The 26,970-nt window shown below is 38.0% G+C and overlaps 1 protein-coding gene and 3 long non-coding RNA genes across 4 annotated transcripts; all 4 read left to right on the plus strand.

Moving 5' to 3' along the window:
* The first annotated feature begins 6,819 nt into the window (after positions 1–6,819).
* LOC110936931 lies at positions 6,820–8,321 on the plus strand. The gene is made up of 3 exons (XM_022179336.2): positions 6,820–6,986; positions 7,627–7,791; positions 7,900–8,321. Exons 1-3 carry the CDS (start codon positions 6,975–6,977, stop codon positions 8,137–8,139), a joined length of 417 nt encoding a protein of 138 aa, XP_022035028.1. The 5' UTR covers positions 6,820–6,974; the 3' UTR covers positions 8,140–8,321.
* A 6,747-nt stretch (positions 8,322–15,068) lies between these two features.
* LOC118491131 lies at positions 15,069–16,309 on the plus strand. The gene is made up of 3 exons (XR_004890522.1): positions 15,069–15,221; positions 15,757–15,810; positions 16,072–16,309. It is a non-coding gene; the product is annotated as an uncharacterized LOC118491131 (long non-coding RNA).
* A 3,051-nt stretch (positions 16,310–19,360) lies between these two features.
* On the plus strand, positions 19,361–20,809 carry LOC110936930. Its single transcript, XR_002590411.2, has 2 exons — positions 19,361–19,572; positions 20,301–20,809. It is a non-coding gene; the product is annotated as an uncharacterized LOC110936930 (long non-coding RNA).
* A 2,128-nt stretch (positions 20,810–22,937) lies between these two features.
* On the plus strand, positions 22,938–24,199 carry LOC110936929. The gene is made up of 3 exons (XR_002590409.2): positions 22,938–23,081; positions 23,617–23,670; positions 23,932–24,199. It is a non-coding gene; the product is annotated as an uncharacterized LOC110936929 (long non-coding RNA).
* Positions 24,200–26,970: the final 2,771 nt, after the last annotated feature.

Below are 26,970 nucleotides of genomic sequence, written 5' to 3' on the forward strand. Positions count from 1 at the left end.
TTAGGGTTTCCTTATTGCGTAATTATCATACTAAATATTAATTTTAGTGAGGGTTGTTACATATACGGATCGATTTGAGGAGCTTAGTTTGTTGTGTCCCACGATGGTTACCCCGTTGGATAAGGCAATCGAGAGGTATATCGATGGTTTACCCGATTCCATTCAGGACATCCTGACTGGCGTTAATCCTACTACAGTTCGACAAGCAATCGAGTTGTCTGCTACCCTGACTGAGTCCCAAGTCAGGAAGGGTAAACTCACCCGCAAGGGTGACAAAAAGGAGTCAACTGATTCTGATAAGGAAAAGGGTAAGGGTAAGCAGCAGGGTGAGTCTTCGAAAAAGTCAAGGAAGCGCAAGGCTTCCCAAAACTTCGCTGTCACCAATCAAACTGCTCAGAACCCACCGACTCAACCTCCTACGAAGAAAGCATATGCTGGTACCGCACCTCACTGCACTCGATGTAATGGTCACCGTGTTGCCGAACAGGCCTGTAAACAGTGCGCTACGTGTGGTAGGCTTGGGCATTTGGCCAATACTTGTCGTTTTGGTCAAAATCAGGCTGCCCAGGTTCCAGCACAAGCTCAAGGGAATGCTACGAGATTCCCACCTGGTTCGTGTTTCAATTGCGGAGAAATGGGTCATTTCCGCAACAATTGCCCGAGATTGGTAAACGCGAATGCGAATGTTAACCCAAATCCGAACGCGAACGTGAATGTGAATCCCGCTCGTGGACGAGTGTTTAACATCAACGAGGCGATCGATGATGCAGCTATAAACAATTAGTATTTTGTATTTCTTTTGGTTGTTATCTTTTAACATTTAAAGACAATGCGGTTGTTATATAAATAAAATTTGTGATTTTATTTTAAACTACTACAATTGTATGAATGTTTGATGCAACTTTGTAATGTCAACACAAAGACAAACTGCTCGTGTGGTTTTGTCATTTCCATGATCACTTGTGATCTTCCCTAAAAACCTTAAACGATCTTTTCGAATGTGTATCGATTATCGTGAGCTTGATAAGCTTACCATCAAGAATCGATATCCCCTACCCCGAATCGATGATCTCTTTGATCAGCTGCAAGGTGCTACCTGTTTTTCCAAGATCGATCTGCGTTCTGGGTATCATCAACTTCGTGTATACGAAGAAGATATTCCCAAAACTGCATTCCACACGAGATATGGACACTATGAGTTTACTGTCATGCCTTTGGTTTGACAAATGCTCCAGCTATCTTTATGGACTTAATGAATAGGGTCTGTAAACCTTATTTAGACAAGTTCATCATTGTGTTCATCGATGATATTCTTATTTATTCGAAGTCTCGAACCAACCACGAGCAACACCTTCGTTTGACTCTCGAACTCCTAAAGAAGGAACAACTTTTTGCTAAATTCTCCAAGTGTGAATTCTGGCTTAAAGAAGTTCAGTTCTTGGGACATATAGTCAACAAGCAGGGTATTCATCCAAAATTGCAACAATTAAGGATTGGAATACACCTACGACACCCACAGAAGTTCGTTCTTTTCTTTGTCTCGTTGGTTATTATCGTCGTTTCATTACGAACTTCTCTAAGTTTGCGATTCGCGAGGATCTATCTGCTGATAAATTTGCAAAGATTTATGTTGATGAGATTGTATCATGACATGGTATTCCTTTGGATATAATTTCCGATCGTGATGCTTGATTTTCATCTCATTTTTGGAGAACCATGCAATCTGCTATGGGAACCCAACTAAATCTAAGCACTGATTATCATCCCCAAACAGATGGACAATCCGAGAAGACGATTCAAACTCTGGAGGATATGCTTAGAGCATGCGTGATCGACTTTGGTGGTAATTGGGATTCTCATTGATCGAGTTCTCTTACAACAATAGTTATCATGCTAGCATTAATATGGCACCATTCGAAGCTCTTTACGGTCGAAAATGTCGTTCACCTGTTTGTTGGAATGAGATCGGTGAGGTTCAGCTTACTGGACCTGAACTCATTCTAGAAACGACAGACAAAATCAAGAAAATTCGCGATAATCTTGTGACAGCTAGAAGCCGTCAAAAGAGTTATGCGGATTTACGACGTAAGCCCTTAGAATTTCAAGTCGGAGACCATGTCCTACTGAAGGTGTCACCTTGGAAAGGAGTTGTGAGATTTGGAAGGAAAGGAAAACTTGCACCGCGATACGATTGGACCATTTAAGATTATTGAAAGAGTTAGAAAGGTTGCCTGGCGACTAGAGCGACTTCCAGAGCTTGGAAATATTCATCCGACTTTTCACGTGTCCAATTTGCGAAAGTATTTAGCTGACACTGATCTTCACATTCCTCTCGACGAGATCCAAATCGATGAAACGATACACTTTGTCGAGAAACCTGTGGAGATAATGGACTATACATTCAAACAGTTGATGAACAAACGGATTAAATTAGTCAATGTTCATTGGGAGTCCAAACGTGGCCCAGAGTTTACTTGGGAACGTGAGGACCAAATGAAGACGAAATATCCGCAATTGTTCTCACAAGTTTCCTTTAGTAAAAATTTCGGGACGAAATTTCCTAAAGTAGGGGAGACTGAGACAACTGTGCTCTTTAATCGATGAACAATGCGAAACAATGTTAATTATTTATAATACAATGTGCTTTGGTGTTATTATATGTGTTTTATGTGTTTGATGATTTTACAATTCGATCCGATTCGATTTCAAGCTTTAAATCGCTTTCTGGAAAGTTATACGCAAACTGGTGTGTGAACGCAATCAGTTAAACGCGACAGACACTCCGGGATAGTGAAACAGGCTTAACATACCTTAAATAACCTTCACATAACTTAGAAATAAGTTTTGGATGGTTTGGTGTGTCGAAATCAAGTTTATTCGCTTACAGGGACTATTTGTGTCAAACTGCGAAACTATACCGATTCGTATGATGTCGAACAGTCCGGAACTTGATCATAAGCTAAACATACCATAAATAACCTAAACATAGCTTATAAATAAGCTTTGAAGGGTTCGGTGTGCGAAAACATGCTTATTTGATCTTTCAGGGACTAAAAGCGTCAAAAAGTGCACAAGTTTGCATTTTCGCGCATATCTTACGTTCTGATTATATCCGGACATCCATAAATTTATGTAATCATTAAAATATTTTATTTTAGTGATTGGAACGCAAAAACACCATTCATAGCGCATTTTGGATCATACACGCGTTCGTTACGACTTCCGTCGTAATTAACCGAACAACGCGATCGTACGATCAAACGAACCAACATCCGACATATTTTTGAGCATGTTTCATGTTCCCCATACTTTAACTTCATTATGGAGTTAAAAATGGGCTTGATGGGTGTTAGAAGTGCCAAAACACGTCGAAACAAGCTCAGGGGCCAAACTGTCAATTTCTGAAAGTTGCTGATCTGCAGCATGGTCCTTACGGACCGTAAGGGACCCTTTGCGGTCCGTAAAGCAGGCCCAGCGACCAGAAAATTGATTTTTGCTGCTGTTTGATTCTTTAGGGGATGTTCTTGTAAAATCTTTGTGTGGTAGCCAAGTTATCTCTTCCCCAAGGCTTTGAATCTGCTCCTAACACTTGTATGGACATGATCATTGCTTGGAGGCTACACAATCCATGTGTCTTGATCTTGTGAAGTTACCACAACTATAAATAGCCAAGCACCTTCACTTGTTTCTTTGCTCATTCACTCCTTCTCATCTCTACATCTGATTTGGAGAGCTCCCCATAGTGTTTGGAGTTTTCTAATCTTCTTGGGAACTTGGTTTTCTTGTAGAAAAGATAGCAAGGACCCATTGTGAGTATTCTTTCATTCTTTTTATTGCTTTCCTAGTTTGAAAGTCAAATATAGTTTGACTTTCAGCTTTGACCACGAGTTGGTCAACGAGAAGTTCGTTTGAACTTCGCAACGTGAGCGTAATCACGTTGGTTATAGTCCTTAGTGACTATACCAATTGATTACCATGTTGACTAGGTGTAGTGACGAGTCAAAGTTTCGGTCAAAATGCGTTTTAGCACGTATTTTGCAACGGAACTACTACTAGGTATCAAAACGCTTCGTTTTGATACCAAATCAGTAGGTTAAACATGCTTTGACATGTTTAACTCGTCACTAATAGTTAGTGCTTGTTTAGAGTCGTAAGTCGAGCGGTCTAAACCACCGCTTAGACTTTCGAACTCGACCCGTTTGGTCGATCTTTAGGATCCGACCAAGCATGGTTAGTGACCATAGTTGCATAGGGAATAACCTTCCGAGGTTATACCTTATGGTCACAGAGTTTAAGTAGTTGTATGATAGGTAGATTATATGCCTTAGGTAAATTACCAAAATGCCCTTTTCATGCATAATTGGACTTTAAGCATATGTAACCTAACTTTTGTCACCTAAACTGATTATGCAACCTATTTAAACATGTTTAGGCATATAATACTTGTCATAGGACTAGTTAGACGTCTCGAACGCGCGTTTGCGCGCACGACGCGTTAAAGTAGCGTAAGTTACCTTAATGGGTCGCAATGGGTCGAAAGCACTTAGGTTAGGTTCCGATTTAGAATGTAGGCTTTGTTAGACCATATCACATGAGTTACTACACTCATTTGGTTTACAAGACCTCATTCTTTCCGATCTTCCGAATTAGGCGTCTTTTGTTTGACTAGTGATCCGATTACTAGGTGCTGCTTGAGTTTCCTTGGTTTGATTGAGCTTATTGAGTTCTCTAGATTGAGGATACTTTGCACTTCAATGTGAGTACATAGTTCCCCTATTTTACTGTTTTCAATTGTTTTGGGGTGATTCATATGTACAAAACGAATTTCAAGGTTTAAACGATAATTTCAAAAACGATGGTTTATACTAAACTAATAACGATTTCAATAAGGTGAACAAGACTTGTTGGTTGTGATTACATAACGAATGACATTCATTAGCTTTGGCCGAGCCGACCAGTATTAGGTTATGGTACCATAGGATCTGACAAATCCCGTTATCAGACTACACCCATGGTTATGTGTGGGGGTTATGTAGGTAACGACCGAACCTGATGATTGTTAACTTACCCTTTGGTGGTTTGTTAATGCAAAACGAGAAACGAGTTGATGAGTCACGAACGTTTGAATGTTGTTAAGGAGACGACCAAAAGTAGTTTCACTATTAAAACGAATACGATTTTGGGACGAGTTAAACGATTTGAAACGAGATACACGATTTGAAACGAGTTAAACGAATTAAACGATTGGTTTTGGGTAGTGATTAGATAATGGGACGGGTGTAGTATGATAGAATCATGGTAGATACGCCACTGGTACATCTTATATATAAGTGCTTCTATCATATTACATTGCGTGTCATTATTTAGTTCACCGGGGAAACGATTTTGAAACGAAATCACACAACGAGGTTTTTGAAACAATATAAACCATACGAGTTTTATTAACGAGTTTTTACGAGATGTTTACAAGTTGTTATACTAAAACAAATATTTTTGAGTTAAGAGTCATGGCTACGAGATTTTATAAACTATAACCAATTTGATTTGAGTTGGTTAATTATGTGGCAATACACTTTTCAAAATGAGGTTTGTATTTTGACTCTTGTAGTCTAACGAAGTACTGCAACATATAAACGAGCTATGAATCCGATACTCCCACAAAACCTATGTACTCGCCAGCATTTCTTTGCTGACTTTATTTTTACATATGTTTCAGGTGGTGTTGCTTGATGTTGATTGCTAGGAAGCGAGTTTACTTAGGATCTGGACAAGGCCTTAGTGACTTAAAAACAATTATAAACAATATGTAATTTGTTTGTTTGGTTTAATGACAATGAACATTTCATAATATTTCAATAAAACAAAACTTTTAACTACCATGGTTGTGGAACAATAATTCTGTCGCCTCACTCCCCGACGTTTCCGCCGCGGTTTGTTGTTTTAACGCGGCCAGAGTGTGACACATAAATTTATAAACTTTGAAATATCTTATATTTTACGAAATCACTATTTATTTATAAGTGTTTATAAATTTAAAACTTGTTTTATAAAAGTTTAAAAATTTATAAATGCATAAGACTTTTTTTAATTATAAATAAATAAGTGTATTAGTGAATATGCTAATACAAAAAAATATAAAAATACAACTCGACCCATTATATAAAAACTTCTATATACTATATTCTATAATATAACCGTATAATACAAGTATGCTAAATTTGAGATATTGAGGGTTTAGGATAAAAATCTAAGATCATAAGTGAAAGATACATCAATTAAAAATAATAATAGCACTGATATGAATATTGTTATAATCCTCCCATAGTAATAAACTTGTTTATCCTTAATAACCAAATCAAGCTCGATATATTAAGTTGGTCTCGACTTCACAAATCAAACAGTCTGCAATTTAGCTTTGATCTCGACTCTATTTAAACTTTTAACGAGTCAATATTGAGTAAGTAGCTCACTAATGATTCATCTGATTTATAGATTTTACCTCGATTCTATTTGAACTTTTAGCAAACCAATATTAAGTAGCACACAAACGCTTCATCTGATTTACACCAATGACGTATTATGAATATATTAATGTATGACTAAATTTTTTTAATAATTTTCATACTTTAATTGATTGATACATCTTTGTATGCTAGTGTTAGACTTAGATCAACATAATAACATCAAAATTCCAAGTAAAAAACATGTATTATATTACCATGTTTTTCATGATATTCTTAAATATTCTTCATATTTTTATTTATACATACATATCTATGTGTATCTTGGCATGTGGGACAATATGATATGAAGGCATGGACCCACGTAAACCGCCACCACTTTTATTTTTAATACAAAACCCCAAAATTTCACATAAATACTCAAATCTTTTCGATTATTAACTCACAAATTCTTACGTGATTCTTGTAATCATCTTCATCTTCTTCCCCTTTAATCATTTCAACCTTTTCTTCATGATTATCCAGGTAACCCGTAATTCAGTTCATCACTTAACTTTCATTCTTGATTAATGTTAACATTTTGTCGGTTAATTTCGTTAGATTTTGGGTTTCTTTTGTTAGAATTTGGGGTTTATTATTGGGTTATTTTGTTTATCATAGATCCAGTTCTGTTAGTCATATGAAATTTTATTAGTGAGCTGTTATTTTAATTAAACTAGTAGATTGAAATCTTTCTGGAGACAAATTTGATTAACAAACTTGCTCATTGCTTATGAATAAAACAGTTTATAAGTTGTTGAACACCTACTGTTTGATGAAATGCCTAACAGAGATTAAGCTATTATTTTTCATATGATCAGTTTCACAAGTTTAGAAGATGTATCAAGTACAGTTTAACATGTTACTAGTTACTACATAAAACAGTATAATTGTACAATAATTCTTTGTTAAATTCGTTCGCGGGCCTGTACGATAGTGAGATCGTTATTGGTCAGAGTTAAGTTAATCATATAGAAGTTGTAAATTTCATAGGAAAGTTATATTTGTTTGTTGCCCAATTGTTGAGATCTTGAAGAAAATATAACTTTATATTTAATAAAATGAGTTTGATTGATGATTTTTCTTATATGTTCAAGTTTTGAAGTATGAAAAGTATTATTGACAGGGTCATGAGGTGCCAAGTGGATGGCCTTTCGGGCTCGGTAGTATGAACACAAGACTTAGTATACGAGAGTGTGTGGAGGCTGATACGGGTGCAAGAGAATCTAACACGTATCATGGTCCCTCGTCGAGCTTTTCTTCGTTTTCATCATCCAACTTTGACACTGAGGTAATCTAGTCTTAACAAAATCCATATACTTTATTAGTTTATTTTAATTAAAGGGTGTCAAGATTTGTGTTTTGTTACTGAATATCTAAGAATCGCTTTACCAAACAGTCGACGGCGTCATTTTTTCAAGACAACAGTGTCTCACTAGGCCGACTGATTGGAATCAGACCACGAGAAAATGGAGCGTTGTACTTTCCAAGACCAGTATGCATACCGCAACAGAGATCCCAACGTTACGAGGAATCCCCTTACACTGATCAAACCAACACGTCTCGAGTGATTTGCGTTCCAAACCTGTTGAACATGTTAGCCAAGATGAGCAGAAGTAAAAGTCACTCAAATCATTGAAGAATTATCAACTACTGGAATCAGATGTGTGCAATTTTCAATATCTTGTTATCTACTTATCTGATCAACAGAAAGAGTAGTTGAAGATTTGGTTGTGTTTGTATAGCTGATCCTGACAAAAATAAAGATGAAATCCATAATATGAATAATGAAAATGATATGATGGAACCAAGTTAGTTTCATGACCGAATTGTGTCTAAAATAACGCTTTTACCTCCAACGGTGTCATTGTATCTTGTTGACATCGTGTTGGCGGAGCTGGAAATTTAACATGAAAACCGAAAACGAAAACAGACCTCACTGGTTAAAAATCAATTTGGTCCGAAAACCAGACCATGAGCCAGGCTCCAACTTTGGTCAAACCAATGCCTCACCATTTGGACCAGAAAAAATAAACATGAACACATATATTTTGGTAATTTCTGGAGATCAATCAAGAGAATCCAGTGAGTCAGATTTGGTAATTTCCTCTTATCCATATGGAAAAGATCAATTCAGAAATGTAATAAATTCACAATTCATTATACTGAGTAAAATAGAAAATAATAAGTATACAGACAGAGAAAGTAATTCAATCGGGTCAAAACTGGCTACCCTGTATTAAATAACTAGTTAAGAAATTGAATTATTATTACTATACTGTGAAATATTCCCTACTATATATATTAATTCATGATATTTTTTATATTGATTTAGTCATCAAACTTTTCAAATTTCTTTATTTTAGCCCCTTTTTGGTTTGTGTTCTCATATTTCTTCAGCAGTGATACATATTTAAAGTTTCTTTCTTTTAACTTATATTGTATATGATATACCCATTTAACACGTTTAATAATTTTCATACGTTAACTTTAAAAGAATAGAATACTCGGTTGTGTTTAAAAAATAGAACGTATTGTCAGTACCTTAACAATTAACCGGCAAACTTCGACCGAACAATATCTGAATGATTACGGACAAATTCTCGCAACGTAGCGCGAGGTAATTCCTTTAGTTATTATAACAATCATATTTAGCAATCTTTGGAATACATTTTTATTTTAATAATATAGTTATTGATGGTGCAATTGTTAGTTGTGCATTGAAATGACCCGTTCAATATTAGTGATGATTTGACAAGCTAACTACTTAGATTGATACATTAGGGTAGTTCTAACTTGTAATACATGTCAACACAATATCAACAAGGAAGGGTAAAGTGGCCCCTTTGCATTAAAAAGCCCACGAGTCACAAGTATAATATGGCCATTAAATCAAATTATTCTTCAACAACTCATACTCAAATAGAGACAAATTGTTGTCCTCTTTAACAATAATATAAAAGTAATCATGAGAATACACATAAAAGCAGTGGCGAAGCTTGACCCGAATGACGCGGGTTGAAAACGTATATATCCAAAAATTTCTATAGAACCGGGGTCAAAAACGTATATACCCAAAAATTTCTATACGAAAACTAAATATATAACACTACTGAGCGAAAAATTCACGAGGTCAAATACCCCCGGCCCCTTCTATACTTCGCCCCCGCATAAAAGCCAGTAATATAAAGTTAAAAACTTCCTTCAATTAATCCATATTTTAAAGGTGTACAATCTTGTTAAAAATAGTCAACAGTTAAAAATAGTCAACTAATCCATGCTTAAAGACTCAGCACTTGACTCACTTTTTTCTTTGAACAGCAACCATCTATATGTGTGTATAGAAGTTAGCAAGTGGCTGGAAAACTCAAACTGATACGTGCACAAGTACCCCACGTAACCATGCACCACTACTTGTTTATTTTCCATTGTTTCCAACTATTTATTTTATGCATGTAGCAATTAGATTAAGTGTAACACCCCGTGTTTTCGAATGTCAAAGTCAAAGTCAAAGTCCAAGTCAACTTTGACTTTCTTTGACCATAGATAGTCGATTTTGTGTTTTAGTTGTATTATGTGGAGTAAGTGTTGTAATCAGCAAGAACCGAAGTAATCGAATGTGTTTTAAACGCGAACCGATCTACGACTGTGAATGATAGGAAGTAACAATGCGATAAAGATAACCAATCAGTAATCAAACCGATCTAACAATCAATCGAACTCGAGACTCGAATTATGCGAATTATGGTATCATTATACGTGTGTGTGTGCCTTATGTGTTACTTGTGCGTGCTTACTTTATGTTTGGTGTGGTATTCAAGCAAGTCAATCGAAATGCGCGCCAGTCCTTTTCCTAAAACTGCTTTTCGGACCCGTTATGGCCACTACGAATTTGTTGTTATGCCCTTTGGTCTAACCAATGCACCCGCGGTTTTTATGGACCTCATGAATCGTGTGTGTAAGCCTTATCTTGACCGTTTCGTCATCGTGTTCATCGACGATGTCTTGATCTACTCCAAATCGAAAGTCGAACACACGCAACATCTACGTTTGGTTCTTGAGTTACTTCAGGGAAACCAACTCTACGCCAAGTTTTCCAAGTGCGAATTCTGGTTGGAGGAGGTTCAATTTCTGGGTCACATAGTGAATAGTCGAGGTATCCATGTCGATCCTGCGAAGATTGAAGCTGTCAAAAGCTGGATTACGCCTAAGAACCCGTCAGAAGTTCGTTCTTTTCTCGGACTAGCGGGCTATTATCGACGATTCATTGAATGATTCTCCAAGATCGCTGTGCCGCTCACCGCTCTCACCCATAAGGACAAGCCTTTTGTGTGGGGAAACGCACAAGAGACTGCCTTTCAAACCCTCAAGCATATGCTATGCAACGCACCGATTCTTACACTGCCCGACGGAAGCGACAACTTCATTATCTACTGTGATGCTTCTAACCTTGGTCTCGGCTGTGTTCTCATGCAGCGAGACAAGGTTATAGCTTACGCATCTCGTCAGCTCAAGATCCACGAGAAGAACTATACAACCCATGACCTCGAGCTAGGCGCGGTTGTCTTTGCATTGAAGATTTGGCGACACTACCTGTATGGCACCAAGTGTACGATCTACACTGATCACAGGAGTTTACAACACATCTTTAATCAGAGAGAGCTTAATATGCATCAACGCCGATGGGTAGAACTTCTCAACGATTACGACTGTGAGATTCGATATCACCCAGGCAAGGCGAATGTGGTTGCTGACGCGCTCAGCAGAAAGAGTTACGTGCTCAGTACTCGAAACATCCAAGCCCAGCACAACCTCGAAACCCTTATTCGTGAAGCCCAACATGCTTGCTTTAACGAGCGTACATTGAAGAAAGAGAGGATCTATCACGATGGAGCTCAGTTAGTAAGCAAATCAGATGGGATATTCTATTATCTGTACCGAATTTGGATCCCTAAGCGGACCGATTTGCGAAAGATTATCATGAACGAAGCCCACAAATCCCGGTATTCTATTCATCCCGGCGCAGACAAGATGTACCAGGATCTGCGTTATAAGTACTGGTGGCCGGGCATGAAAAGGGATATCGCTCTGTACGTTGGAAGCTGTTTAACTTGTGCAAGAGTCAAGGCTGAACATCAAAGACCTTCTGGCTTACTCGAACAACCGCCGATACCAATATGGAAGTGGGAGAGTATAGCTATGGATTTCATAACAAAGCTCCCGCCCACGCCATCAGGTCACGACAGTATTTGGGTCATAGTTGATCGTCTAACGAAGTCAGCCCACTTTTTTGCCTATACGAGAAGACTACAAGGTGGAGCGACTAGCCCAAATCTACACCGACGAGATCATTCGTAATCATGGTACGCCTCATGACATCATTTCAGACCGCGACGCTCGGTTCACTTCGCGATTGTGGGAAACGTTTCAAGCGGCCCTGGTACGTCGCTTAATCTGAGTACTGCATTCCACCCTCAAACCGACGGACAGACTGAAAGAACGATCCGTACTCTTGAAGACATGCTCCAAGCGTGTGTTATAGATTTTGGTGGTAGTTGGAACAAACACCTGCCATTGGTGGAATTCTCGTACAATAACAACTATCATGCTAGCATCCAAATGGCACCCTTCGAGGCTTTGTATGGTAGAAGATGTCGATCGCCTATTGTGTGGCGCGAGATCGGTCACTCGCAACTAACCGGTCCCGAGATTCTACAAGAAACGACTGACAAAATCCACCAGATAAGAGACAACTTGGTAAAAGCTCAGAACAGGCAGAAAAGTTACGCCGATAAAAGACGCAAGCCCCTTGAATTTGAAGTTGGTGAATACGTACTCCTAAAGGTATCACTTTGGAAGGGTGTAGTCCGATTCGGCAAGAAAGGGAAACTCGCGCCTCGATATGTTGGACCTTTTAGGATTCTGGAAAGAATCGGAAAAGTCGCCTACAGACTCGAATTACCGCAGGAACTTAGTAACGTCCACCCGACTTTCCACGTCTCTAACCTCCGAAAATGCCTTGCTGATCATGATCTAATCGTACCACTCGACGAACTTCAGGTCAACGAAACGTAACACTTCGTGGAAAAGCCTGTCGAAATCATGGATCGCCAAACCAAGCAGCTCAGGCACTCTCGCATCCCGATCGTGAAGGTCCGATGGGAAGGCAAACGAGGCGCGGAGTTCACTTGGGAACTCGAAAGCGACATGAAGGCCAAGTACCCGCAGTTGTTTAAATAAATAGATCTGAAGCATCAAATTGGTAAATCACGGTGTCGTGTAGCCTTCGAGCCTAATTTCGGGACGAAATTCCCTAAACAAGGGGAGGCTGTAACACCCCGTGTTTTCGAATGTCAAAGTCAAAGTCAAAGTCCAAGTCAACTTTGATTTTCTTTGACTGTAGATAGTCGATTTTGTGTTTTAGTTGTATTATGTGGAGTAAGTGTTGTAATCAGCAAGAACCGAAGTAATCGAATGTGTTTTAAACGCGAACCGATCTACGACTGTGAATGATAGGAAGCAACAATGCGATAAAGATAACCAATCAGTAATCAAACCGATCTAACAATCAATCGAACTCGAGACTCGAATTATGCGAATTATGGTATCATTATACGTGTGTGTGTGCCTTATGTGTTACTTGTGCGTGCTTACTTTATGTTTGGTGTGGTATTCAAGCAAGTCAATCGAAAATCTAATCGAAACTCGAAAAGCAATCGAACTCAATCGAAACCGACATCGAAACGTGACTTATAGAAGATTGTATGTTAGATATAGTGGTTGGGATTAAAAGTAATTTGACTAGGAACTCTATCGTATCCGTATCATCGTCCATCGAAATCGAAACATCGAAGATCGTCGCAAAATACTCGAAGTGCGTGGCGGATCGAACAGGAAGCATCCTGATCGAACAGGCCAGCCGATCGGCTAGCACCTTGCCAGCTGATCGAGCGGCCCACTCGATCGGAGCTCCCAGCCGATCGGCTGCCACTTTCCTCTTTTGGAAGCCTATAAATAGGGCTGTCATTGTCATACTTTCCATTTTTGGAAAGCTCTGACCGAACCAGCTATCTTCTTCACCTTTTCTCAGATTTCTCTCAATCCCGGTAAGTTTTCACTCTAATTCTTGTACGTTTTTGATCATTACTTGATTCTACACCCTTCTATCTTTCAAAACTTGAATTCTAACCGTGAAATCACCAAGATCTAAGTGTTCTTGGGTGATGTCATCATGGTCTTCTTAAAGAACTTCAAAATTTGGCATCATTCAACCATGAATAGCTTAGATCTAACCGATTTCCACATAAACAAGTTAAGATCCATCATAGATCTAAACATTTTCATAATGTGAAGGATTGAAAGAAGGATTTCCAACTTTCTTTCAACTCTTTTACACTCAATGCTTTCAAACCGATAGAAACGGAGCTTGCACCGGCTAACTAATCATTCAAATAGTTAAAAGGTTCAAGACTCAGATTCTATGAACAAGGTTCACCGATTTCGGGTTAAACTCTAAAACCGACATTCCGAACCGTTCACCGGCCGGACTTGGGTGATTCCTGTTCGAGCCAAGGAAGCAAGTAGGAACGGAGGTTATCATAGTTCAACACCTTGTCAAGTTACCTTGAAAGAATGACAAATAAACAAACAGCCAAGTGTTAGACGAAAGGCCGACCAGGTCAGAAATGCTGGCCGAACGGCTAGGCTGTTCGAACAGCCCAGCCGATCGGACACACCAGCCGATCGACCGGGCCAGCCGATCGGCTAGCACATGGCGTCCCACCTTTCCAAACTTTTGAAGTATAGTATTGACGAAGTAATGTTCGATCGAATGGGTCACTCGATTGGTAAACATTACTGTTCGGATCATGATATACTATGCTTCAACACTTAATCGTTTTCACAACTCGTTCGTAGTAGGGAATGTCAGCCGATCGAACAGACTGTTCGATCGAGTGACATTCAGTGGAGGACCACTCCTGAAGTTCTTAGCCGATCGAGTAAGCTAGCCGATCGAGCGAACCGCTCGATCGACCGACTTGAAAGGTAGGAACACTTCAGTGTTCTCAAATGCTGCAACGAAAACTTCAAAAGTTCAAATCCTCAAACACAAACACACCAGAGGAAGAAACAAGAATGGTCCAGCCGATCGAGCCAATCGGCCGATCGAACAGGACTGTCCAAACAGATATACCAGCCGATCAAACGGGCCGTCCGATCGGACCTGCCGTTCGATCGACCAGCCCATTCGATCCATCCATACTTGTTTACTTTTCCGCGTTACATATCGTTATGCTATTGTAACGCCCCAAAATTATGGTTAAATGCTTTCATGTTTTATATAATACGCACAAAAAAATAAAATAAAAATAAGTTATAGTTTGTATAACCCTAGTACGAGAATAATTGGAACAAGATTAATAACTACAAGAGTATGTACTAAATTATTATGTGAGAAATAACCAAATAGAAAAGAAATAAGAGCTAATTGTAAACATTACAAGTGGAAGGGGCTAAAAATGACAAGGATGAAAGGTGGGTTATGGAGATAAAAATTAAAATAGGCACACACCCACACATTAGATGTGTGTGTCGCCAGGAGATCAAGAGAAGAAGGGGAAACCCTTTTTACTTCTAAAATTCAGCAATTGAAGGAAGAAATTGAAGCTAATCACCTGCATGTTCACCCCAACCTAACCATCTTAGCATTCTTAACATAAGGTATGTTGAAATTTGCAATTTGATGATCATGAATGAAATGGGTTTTGAATAAATCCATGGGATTGTATGGAATTAGGATGAATAAGGGTTAGGAACATCTCATAGATCATGAATTAAACTTGAATTAGACTAATTTGATGGGTAAAAGTGAAAACCCATTTTTAGTAAAAGTGTTATGATATGAAACATGAAATTTGGTGTAAACTAGTATGGTGATGTTCATATGGTAAACTTATAATGAATCATTGTTAAGAGAATTCAAGCTAGGATGATGGTTGTATGATGTTTTGACTAAATCTGATATTGTTAATGTTATTGACATGAATGGGTTATAATATGCATAAGATACTTGTACTCTATGTTAAATTATTACTACGCACGCCAAGTGTTTGCTAAAATGCTTGAATGAAACGGTTGTAGGATTTTACAATGTTAAATGGTTAGAATTGAGAAATTGTTGTGTGTTGATGAAAATAAGTTGATAATGGAATGAAAAGAATGACATGAGCTTAAAGTATGTAATTTTGGATTGTAGGGATTAAAGAAGAAAGCTCAAGTCATTCCGGAACGCAAACAAACCACAACAAAGGTAAGTTTTCTCGCTTACGAAATGTTATTAGTATGCACTATTATAAATAATATCTTTGTACATGTTGAGATCGTATACTTGTAATGAGTTAGTTAAGGACGAAATGTGATAAGAATGTGAATTGAGTTAGTAGAAGTGATTATGTATCAAGTTAAGAAATTCATGTTTGGAAGAAGGTTTATACGCTCTTCGAAGTTGACTAGTAAATGGATGTCGAATAAACTTGTATTTTAAATTGTCTAATGGAACGGTTGTATGTAGGTAAAGGAACTTGTTAGCGGCGCTACTTGGATCGAACACACTCATGATGCACGCTTTCGCGAAGATCCTAGTTTGGTTTAAATTTTTGGGTTAAACATTTTTGTTAAAACGGGTCTTTTGTATGTAAGTTAACCCGGTAGCGGTTAGATGTTAACTTGTAGTTAAAGACGGGGTTAATAACTTGTAAAACATGTGTGGTATGAACTCTTTTATAACTATTTTACTTAGTTAAAATGAAGTTGAACGCAGAATTTTGCTTATAAAATTATTCGACCCGTTTGGTATTTTTGTCTAATGAAGCTCGTTTGTCCCTTTTCAAAGTTTAGACGTTACAAGTTGGTATCAGAGCTGAGGTTTGAGGGATTCAAGTATTGGAATTATAATGCTTGGACTCAAACCGAAAGCTCGAATGAAGGTGTGTTCGTTCCGAAGCGCTACACAAGTAAGTAATATAGGAATTTCGATTTATGTTTTTTTTAGTTGGAAACGGGAATGGGTTATGGTTAATTTACTAGTATAACCTGGGTTGGAACGTTACGGGATGTTATGGAAGGTTTCGGGACTGCACAAGACCTTTTCGGGTTGACTAAAGGCCTGAAAATGGAATTCTTAAGCAAATCAGCGCCTGCAAAACGTAGAGACCGTCGGCGACACACATATGTGCCGTCGGCGACGGCACCCTTCCACCCGACGCCCAAACTCCCTGTCTACGGACAATGTCAGCGACGCAACTATTCAGAAGCCGTCGGCGACGCACATATGTGCCGTCGGCGACGGCACTTCCTGAACCACTTTTCTGTTTTGCTTGTGTTGTTATGCTAAACCCTTTTAATTTAGTTCTAGCCTTCGTTAAACGCTAGGAACACCTTAAATTAATTACGAAACAAAGAAATTCTAGATGATTATCATGTTTTAATGACGAAAGTGTGAAAGAATAGGAAATTATGTACACAAGCAAATGAAGTAAGTAACGCATTTAGAATGTTCGTAAAGAAAGATTGGATGAGTCTATGACTTGTGAGAAAGAATTATTAAGAGTGATTGATGCATGAAAGATAGGAAGAATGAATGTAACAATGATTAATATGAACGTTTAATTGTAGATGAATGTAACCTCACCAAGACCCCGAAAAGTGATAAGGACGGATAAAGAGTCATGTGACTCGAATTGTGCTATGATAATATGTCTCGGGAACATAAAATTTCGGAAAGAAGGATACGAATGTATGTAATAATAAGTCCTTTGACTTATTTATGGCACGTAGATGATTCGTGATCGTTTTGACCATTTTATAGAATGAACGGAAGGAAAGTTATGAAATTTAGAATGATAGAATGAATTAAGTATGCTGAAAGAGGGATGATAAAGTATGCGTAAGAATGAAATTTTAAATTGAATAAGTAAGAAATGGTATTGATCTAGAATGTTTTCAAATGCAGACAAGAATGTGTGATTAATATAAGAAGTATATAACATTCGTGAGACCATGATAATTACCACTAGTATGTCGGGTAGAATCGGGAAGTAGGTTGACGAATGGATAAAAGAAGTTGCAAGACTTTTAAGAAAATGTGAGTATTCTATAAGAATGAAAGATTTGAATCCGTAGGTAAGTGCGGACCAAACATATAAGAACAAAAGGTATGAATGAAAAGTTTGAATCTGTGGGTGAGTACGGATCAAACTTATAAGAATGAAAAAGTTTGAATCCGTATTTGATATACGGATTAAACTTATAAGAATGGAGTATAATAGTAAAAGGTAAAATCCGTAAGCAAATACAGATCGAACATATAAAAGTCATAAGTAAGAATGAAGAGACTTGAATCCATAAGTATCTGCGAACCAGCCACGTAAGAAGAACAAAAGTTCAAATCCATAAACAAAGTGGGAATGAGTAAGAATGAGGGAAGGAATGTGTTTCTTCCTCCTACTAAGGTAGGTGTAAATATTGTAAGTAAGTGGTGTCGGTAGCCTTGTCGAGTCAGGTAGGTCACTTGACTAACATGATGCATAGATACATATGATGCACTTATGAGCAAGTGAGGGATAAGTTGCGTTTAAAAAGGAATAAACTTAACCTATCTAGAAATATATTGACGGTTCGACCTTGTTAAAGTCGAACGGGTTATTGGGTAAGTGTAAGACCAATGACAATATGATGGCAAGGGAGATGAAGTTAATTGTCACATAAAAAAAAATTCATAAGAAACATATTAGAAGTCAACTCATGTGAATCGGGGTGAAGGACGGACTACGACCCGGAGAATGGCATAAGTATGGATAAGGAAGAAAAGTTGTCCGCAAATTTCTAAAACGATGAAATGATGTTTTATTAGTGTGTTTGAATTGAAAGTAAGTGCAACACATGACCCAATATATGTATACAAAAAAAAGGAATTTAGAAAGGGCTAGTATGTAAACAAGATGAATTGATAAATATCATGTTTGAAGGAAAACTGAATGAAATGTGCTAACGCTTAATTTGTAGATGAGAATGGTCGAACTCTTGGCATGATAAACTAGTAGAGTTGGTGAAAAGATACACATGAGCGGAAGCTCATCACATGGATGGACGAGGTCAATCTAGTTTTTGACACGCGCTCCCGAATGGGGTGGGCTGAATCGGGACACGAATCGTTGTTCATGTAAATAATAAGGTTAGTAAAGTATTTGACTTATGAATGTTAAATAGAAAGTTTCGGACGGAATAATGTTTCTATACGAACAAATGTCAACACAAGTATGACGTGTTTGGAAGGTTTGACCTTTAGAGGTCAAGAAAAGAACGAAATTCTTAGTTCAAACTCTATGTCATTAATCAGGGCGTAGGCGTGCATAGCAAGTAATAAAAAAAAAGAGAGAGAGAGAGAAATGAACGGACAAATCCTGGTGACCTGAATGAAATTATACGGAGATTAACCTAGGAATGTACTTTATATCATGTATCAGTAACAAACCTAAAACAACGTTAAACTCTCGAGACAAGTACGAATGACTAAGAAGGAAATAATGGTTGGGTTGTGATAACTATATCAATGATGAAATGTTTAAGAGAAGTTAGGATGTGAGATTGTATGAAAGACTTGACATATATGAATAAAATATAGGGGGGGCAACTCTGACCCAAATGCATAAACATGGGTCATTTTGGACCCTAATTTAATTATTATGGGTTAAATTGGGTCTCCTTGCAATAATTCGCGGGTCCAATTGGGTCAGAACTAAACTGAAGAAATAAGTTGAAGGGTCAATTTGGGTTTAGAAGGAAAAAGGGACGGGTTGAACGGGTTATGAGAAGAAAAAGGGAACGGGTTCTCTAGGGTTTCTTCTCAGTTCTACTCACAAGTCAAAAGCAGCGGGCGACGACCTCCGCCATCTCCTCCGCCACAGACCTCCGCCGTCTCCTCCGCCACAAACCCACATCGTCTTCGACGTCTCCTCCGGCACAAACCCCCACCGTCTCCGCCATCATCTCCTCCGAGCGTCGCCTCCATCAGGTATGTATTTGTCTCGTCATTCTTTCTCTCTACCGATGTCCCGAGACACCAATCGATCCCCCGGTGACAACACACCCGAACCAACCCACATCCTCAGCTAACCAGCTAACCCAGACACCGATTTAAGTCGAACCCCTGTTGATTCAACGTGCCTTTTTTTCTGAGCACCAAGTGCTTGATGAAATTCCCCAATGAGAGTAAAGTTTCAAAAATTGACACCTTCATGTATGGTTTTCAGTATATTCTTTTTGCATAATTTGTTAATTGATTTGATGTCTTGCTATTTTAGTTTACAAATTTCACTGTTTTATTGAATCAAGAGTTGTGCTTGTTGACAGAATATGCTATACTAGTACGTTGCGTTGCTTTGTAATTATAAATGATTGTAGGCTTGATGCCATACATTTAGGTTGCATCCTGGTTCTTACAACTAAACTGGACATACATCTGGTGGTCATGTATCACAGTTTTTCTTCAATTTTATTATTTTCATGCCCATTAGACCATGTGTAGTCATAAAGCCCCTTAGGGGGCGTTATGCGACAAGTGGCGAAACACGTAAGAGAGGTTATATATGTATGGGGATTTATATATATGTATGTATATATATGTGTGTGAGTTAGTATATGAAATAACCCCCCCCCCTCACGCCGCTATGATTTTCTCATGATATGTTCAGTTTTACCTTTTTTTTATTCCTGATTTAAGATATCTTCTTGTTGTGTTAGTCCCAAGATTTTTATCTATTGGTGGCTTGAAGAAACTGATTATATTCATCAGTTCATATCGTCTGCAGTGATGTCGTCTATAAGGGTATATGATCCATTTACATAAAGCATTGTTTATTGGGAGATCCTAAAAGATGTGTCTCACTTGAACCTGATGAAATAACTAACAATCTGCTAATCTTATCTTGGTCTCAAGGTAAGTTCAGATACCCTTAAGAGGATATGATTTCTAGGTGATCAACAATCTTTAGCATATTGTTTTTTGTTATATTTGATCAAAGTTTCTTGAATGTAGACTTGTATTTTTGAATCTTGAGAATAGAATTTGTTATATCAGTGACAAAAACTCTCTCAAGCATATCTATCACATCATTCTTTCATGCAATTATAACCCAAGCTTAAAGGAGTATAATTAGTCATTCTGCTAAACATGAGTAACATTGAATCTAAGTACCAGACTACCAGCTATATAAATTTATTCTAGCAACAATAAGCTTCAGGAAAAAAAACTGACCCGACCCGACCCGAAACCCGTTCTGACCCGGACCCGACCTGACCCGAAACCCGTTCTGACCGGACCCGTTCTGACCCGGACCCGTTTCGACCCGAACCAAATCAACCCTTTTTTATAATCGACCCGTTTTGACCCGAACCCGTTTTGACCCTAACCCGTTTTGACCCATGACCCAACCCGACCCGACCCGTTTGCCAGGTCTAGTTTATATGATAATGATGTAATTGGTAGTAAACGAACTTGAAGAATGTGCTATAAATGGAACTCGTACAAGAATTCGGGTTAAATATATGTTTGGAAAGGATTAAGCGTTAGGGGGTTGTACATTGTACTTTGTACTTGAATGAGTGATACTCGTCATGTATTATATTCATTACTTAATTTGAAATTAAGAAGTGAATATGTGCTAAAAGTAGAACAGATAAATTTGCTAGTAAATGATGATGTTATGATTATGTTAATGAAAGTATTAGCATGTGTAAAATGGATTATGTGTATTGTGTATGTAACTAGAAGATTACATGGTAGTATGTATTTCACTAAATGGGTTCGAAATGTTTATAGTGTCATTAGCATTACCGACTACATCGATATGGACATATGTTCCTAAGTCGGAAGTTTACATACTTGATCGTTGACTTTTCAGAAAAGTCAACGAATATGAGAATAGTATGATTAGAAATCCTAATATGATTGTAATAACAGAAGGACTGAATGATGCATGATGGATCCTTGTATGTTACACTTGATGATATGTTAAATTTGCGTGAATTTAGAATGATGCATTGTTGAATCTATGCCTTGCGCTTGTTACAAATGATAAGTGAAAATGCGAGATATGAACTTGATATGATTGGTGATTTAAAAAATCTTGTATGAGAATGTGAATGTGGTGACATGTAAGGATAAGCATCATGACAAGATGACACAAGCATAGAAAGCAAATGGGTCAAAAGGAGGCGAGGAAGCGATCACAAATACGGACGCCTAATGTAAGTGACTATCGATCTCGCTTCTTATTTTGTTTAGATAAAGTTATCTATATTCGATTAATTGAAATCAAGTAAGGATGTACAAAGGTATGGAATGAATTGAGAACTTGAATAATGATTTATTTCACGTATTAGAACCCCCGGGACACACGATTAGTGAATAGAAGGAATAAAACGCAAAATCAGCGTTTAAGCTGTAGAGGAGGCGTCTTTAACCCCTGCCCTGTTACAGCCGACGCCTTATATTACGGACTATGCGGGTCTGATACCGGAAACCCATTTTTCACGTTTTCTCACTTTTCCTTGCTTCCAAGGCCCCGATAAGCTTCCCAAAGGTATCCCAAGCCTACTATAAAGTTTTATGAGGTACATGTAAGAACGGAACTTTAGGAGGGCAGGTACGAAAATGTGTCATGTATGTTAATATGTTTTCTTTATGGACATGGCTAAGTTTTAATAAGTAAAACTTATTAGGACACTATAGATATGTGAAGTGTCGGAACTAGTTTATGGTAACATGCTAATAAAATAGTAGGGTGTCCTAAGGAAAATTAAGTGAATGTGTATGCACGGGATGTAATTTAATGTGTAAACCGAAATGGAATGCAGTAAGACATGAGTGTACGCGTAGACTAGTATGTACAAGAATCATACGCATAGATGTTCGATTAGCAATTCTTTAAGCTCATTGAAAGCATGTAAATTATACGTAAGAGTTTGAGTAGTAAGGTATGTATGTTCGTAGTAGGACTATTTAAGCCCAAAAGACTTGGACTACGTAATGTGTACGTATGTTAATAAACAGTATGTATTTAGGTTTCGGGGACGAAACCTCCTTTAAGGGGGGTGGACTTGTAACGCCCCAAAATTATGGTTAAGTGCTTTCATGTTTTATATAATACGCACAAAAAAATAAAATAAAAATAAGTTATAGTTTGTATAACCCTAGTATGAGAATAATTGGAACAAGATTAATAACTACAAGAGTATGTACTAAATTATTATGTGAGAAATAACCAAATAGAAAAGAAATAAGAGCTAATTGTAAACATTACAAGTGGAAGGGGCTAAAAATGACAAGGATGAAAGGTGGGTTATGGAGATAAAAATTAAAATAGGCACTCACCCACACATTAGATGTGTGTGTCGCCAGGAGATCAAGAGAAGAAGGGGAAACCCTTTTTACTTCTAAAATTCAGCAATTGAAGGAAGAAATTGAAGCTAATCACCTGCATGTTCACCCCAACCTAACCATCTTAGCATTCTTAACATAAGGTATGTTGAAATTTGCAATTTGATGATCATGAATGAAATGGGTTTTGAATAAATCCATGGGATTGTATGGAATTAGGATGAATAAGGATTAGGAACATCTCATAGATCATGAATTAAACTTGAATTAGACTAATTTGATGGGTAAAAGTGAAAACCCATTTTTAGTAAAAGTGTTATGATATGAAACATGAAATTTGGTGTAAACTAGTATGGTGATGTTCATATGGTAAACTTATAATGAATCATTGTTAAGAGAATTCAAGCTAGGATGATGGTTGTATGATGTTTTGACTAAATTTGATATTGTTAATGTTATTGACATGAATGGGTTATAATATGCATAAGATACTTGTACTCAATGTTAAATTATTACTACGCACGCCAAGTGTTTGCTAAAATGCTTGAATGAAACGGTTGTAGGATTTTACAATGTTAAATGGTTAGAATTGAGAAATTGTTGTGTGTTGATGAAAATAAGTTGATAATGGAATGAAAAGAATGACATGAGCTTAAAGTATGTAATTTTGGATTGTAGGGATTAAAGAAGAAAGCTCAAGTCATTCCGGAACGCAAACAAACCACAACAAAGGTAAGTTTTCTCGCTTACGAAATGTTATTAGTATGCACTATTATAAATAATATCTTTGTACATGTTGAGATCGTATACTTGTAATGAGTTAGTTAAGGACGAAATGTGATAAGAATGTGAATTGAGTTAGTAGAAGTGATTATGTATCAAGTTAAGAAATTCATGTTTGGAAGAAGGTTTATACGCTCTTCGAAGTTGACTAGTAAATGGATGTTGAATAAACTTGTATTTTAAATTGTCTAACGGAACGGTTGTATGTAGGTAAAGGAACTTGTTAGCGGCGCTACTTGGATCGAACACACTCATGATGCACGCTTCCGCGAAGATCCTAGTTTGGTTTAAATTTTTGGGTTAAACATTTTTGTTAAAACGGGTCTTTTGTATGTAAGTTAACCCGGTAGCGGTTAGATGTTAACTTGTAGTTAAAGACGGGGTTAATAACTTGTAAAACATGTGTGGTATGAACTCTTTTATAACTATTTTACTTAGTTAAAATGAAGTTGAATGCAGAATTTTGCTTATAAAATTATTCGACCCGTTTGGTATTTTTGTCTAATGAAGCTCGTTTGTCCCTTTTCAAAGTTTAGACGTTATAGCTATCGAACTATTCAGGCTAATCTTACTCTCAGCGCTCCCTTCAATCCACAATCAATCACTGTGAGTATACTCGATCCCTTTTTGCTTTTAGCACTTTTGGGTGTTACATACGTTACCTATCAAATCACAATCAAACACAAACTATTTGAACGCTGACCATTTGCATGTGCTACTTGACTAAATGAATGCTGTTTATTATGTTTACACGTGGAATGCTATCTACCCGCCTTAGCAACATAGTACTATAGTTTGGACTCAGCACCCGTTCACACGGGGGTTGTTAAGGACAAATACTTGCATGGATTACGGTGGTAACCATGTATTGCGAACCGTCTCGGACGGTCAACCTGCAGTCGTTGGTATCGATGGTCCCATGTCGATAATTACCATGCATCGTTTTCCTCTGCGTACGTGCCTGGTTATGTGTAAACTGTTCGAACTCTATATGCTATTACTAAACTTGTGTGCTCACCTTTACATTTTATGTATTGACAATATTCTAACGTATGTGACAGGTAATTAGGATGCTTATCTGCTAGGGAAGCGAGGCTAGAATAAAGCTCTAGAGGCCAACGAATAGATGTAGGTCGTGGTCTACCTAGGGGTCTCTAGAAGCAAATAAACAATTGCCATGGAGCCGTTGGAGTTGTCCGATCCGGGGTCTATGGCATTAGCTGTCTGTAGATCTTGTCCGGATAAGTCTTAATGACTTCAAGCAATACTTTTATTCAACTGGTTTGTAATAATTAAATCTGAGTTGTCGGAACGGAATTTATTTGCCTAGTTGCTTCTATGATAACTTATTTATTTATTTGGGATACGGTATGGGACGTATCATTAAACTGAATTTGTAATAATAGTTGTTGTGGAAACTTCTGGACAATCTGTTTCGCTCAGTGTCGCGCCCCGATGATTCCGCCATCGGTTGGGGTGACATTAAGTCATGCACTAGTTAGTTGGTTTTTATACCCATTTGTTAGAGTTAGTGGGTTAGTGGTACTTGTTACTTTGCGGTTATTATTTTCTTTCATTGTGTAGCCTATAAAAGGCCATTTATGTTATGAATGAATCAAGAGAAAATTGTTACAAAACTAGTCTTGTTCTCTATCTTTGTTCTTGGAGCTTGACCCCCTCTAAGGGTTATATATCTTGGAAGTTTGTAGGTTTTCTTCGTAAACCTATCAATTGGTGCTTTCATTGAGCCTTAGCCTCCATGGCTTTGGAAGAACTCGAGGACTCCACGTATCTATCTCGCTTCACTGGTTACAAATCCTGCCCGGTGGATTTGTGATGCTGAAGAGTTCTTTTCCTTTTATGCAATTTATGAGGAAGAACGGTTTCCTTATGTTGTTGAGTCGTTCGATGATGAACCTTTTTTTGGTTCAATTCGTGGTATCAAGGACCGGAATGCCTTACATGGAAGTCTTTCACTATTGCAATGCTTCATCGTTTCCGACCACCACCACTTAGCCCCATACCACCACCGTCACTTCCATGCCAAGAACCGCCAAAAAGGTCACCCCCAAGTGTTCCGTTCCAGATACCAATTGCCTCACGAACCACACAAACTTACCCTTGCTGGCTAGCTGGTGACTTGATCTCCCCCTACAATGACCACCACCATGGTTTTTCCCATGTTGAACCACCACCAAAACCAACACCATCATCAAACTTATCAGCAACATTGGTTGAAAAACTTTTATGGCTTGGATATTCTGAATACAAAATACTAATTGGTTCCTTCCATGCGTATGTTAGATCACTGGAATGGCGACCGCCATGGCAACCACCTTGGCGGCCGGTTGTGACTACACCAAACTCTTTTGGGAGAGTCGAATGGTGACCCCCGTGGGAGTTCATACCGTCCTTGAGGACAAGGACGTTTTCGTGCGGTGGGCATTGATACGTGCACAACTACCCCACGTAACCATGCACCACTACTTGTTTATTTTCCATTGTTTCCAACTATTTATTTTATGCACATAGCAATTAGATTAAGTCATGCACTAGTTAATTGGTTTTTATACCCATTTGTTAGAGTTAGTGGGTTAGTGATACTTTTTACTTTGCAGTTATTTTCTTTCATTGTGTAGCCTATAAAAGGCTATTTATGTTATGAATGAATCAAGAGAAAATTGTTACAAAACTAGTCTTGTTCTCTATCTTTGTTCTTGAAGCTTGACCCCCTCTAAGGTTTATCTATCTTGGGAGTTTGTAGGTTTTCTCCGTAAACCTATCAATTGGTGCTTTCATTGAGCCTTAGCCTCCATGGCCTTGGAAGAACTCGAGGACTCCACGTATCTATCTCGCTTCACCGGTTACAATCCTGCCGGGTGGATTTGTGATGCTGAACGGTTCTTTTCCTTTTATGCAATTTATGAGGAAGAATGGTTTCCTTATGTTGTTGAGTCGTTCGATGATGAACCTTTTTTTTTTGTTCAATTCATGGTATCAAGGACCAGAATGCCATACATGGAAGTCTTTCACTATTGCAATGCTTCATCGTTTCTGACCACCACCACTTAGCCCCATACCACCATCGTCACGTCCATGCCAAGAACCGCCAAAAAGGTCACCCCGAGTGTTCCGTTCCAGATACCAGTTGCCTCACGAACCACACAAACTTACCCTTGCTGGCTAGCTGGTAACTTGATCTCCCCCTACAATGACCACCCCCATGGTTTTTCCCATGTTGAACCACCA

This window comes from Helianthus annuus, chromosome 4 (genome assembly GCF_002127325.2).
Source record: "Helianthus annuus cultivar XRQ/B chromosome 4, HanXRQr2.0-SUNRISE, whole genome shotgun sequence".
NCBI lineage: Eukaryota > Viridiplantae > Streptophyta > Magnoliopsida > Asterales > Asteraceae > Helianthus > Helianthus annuus.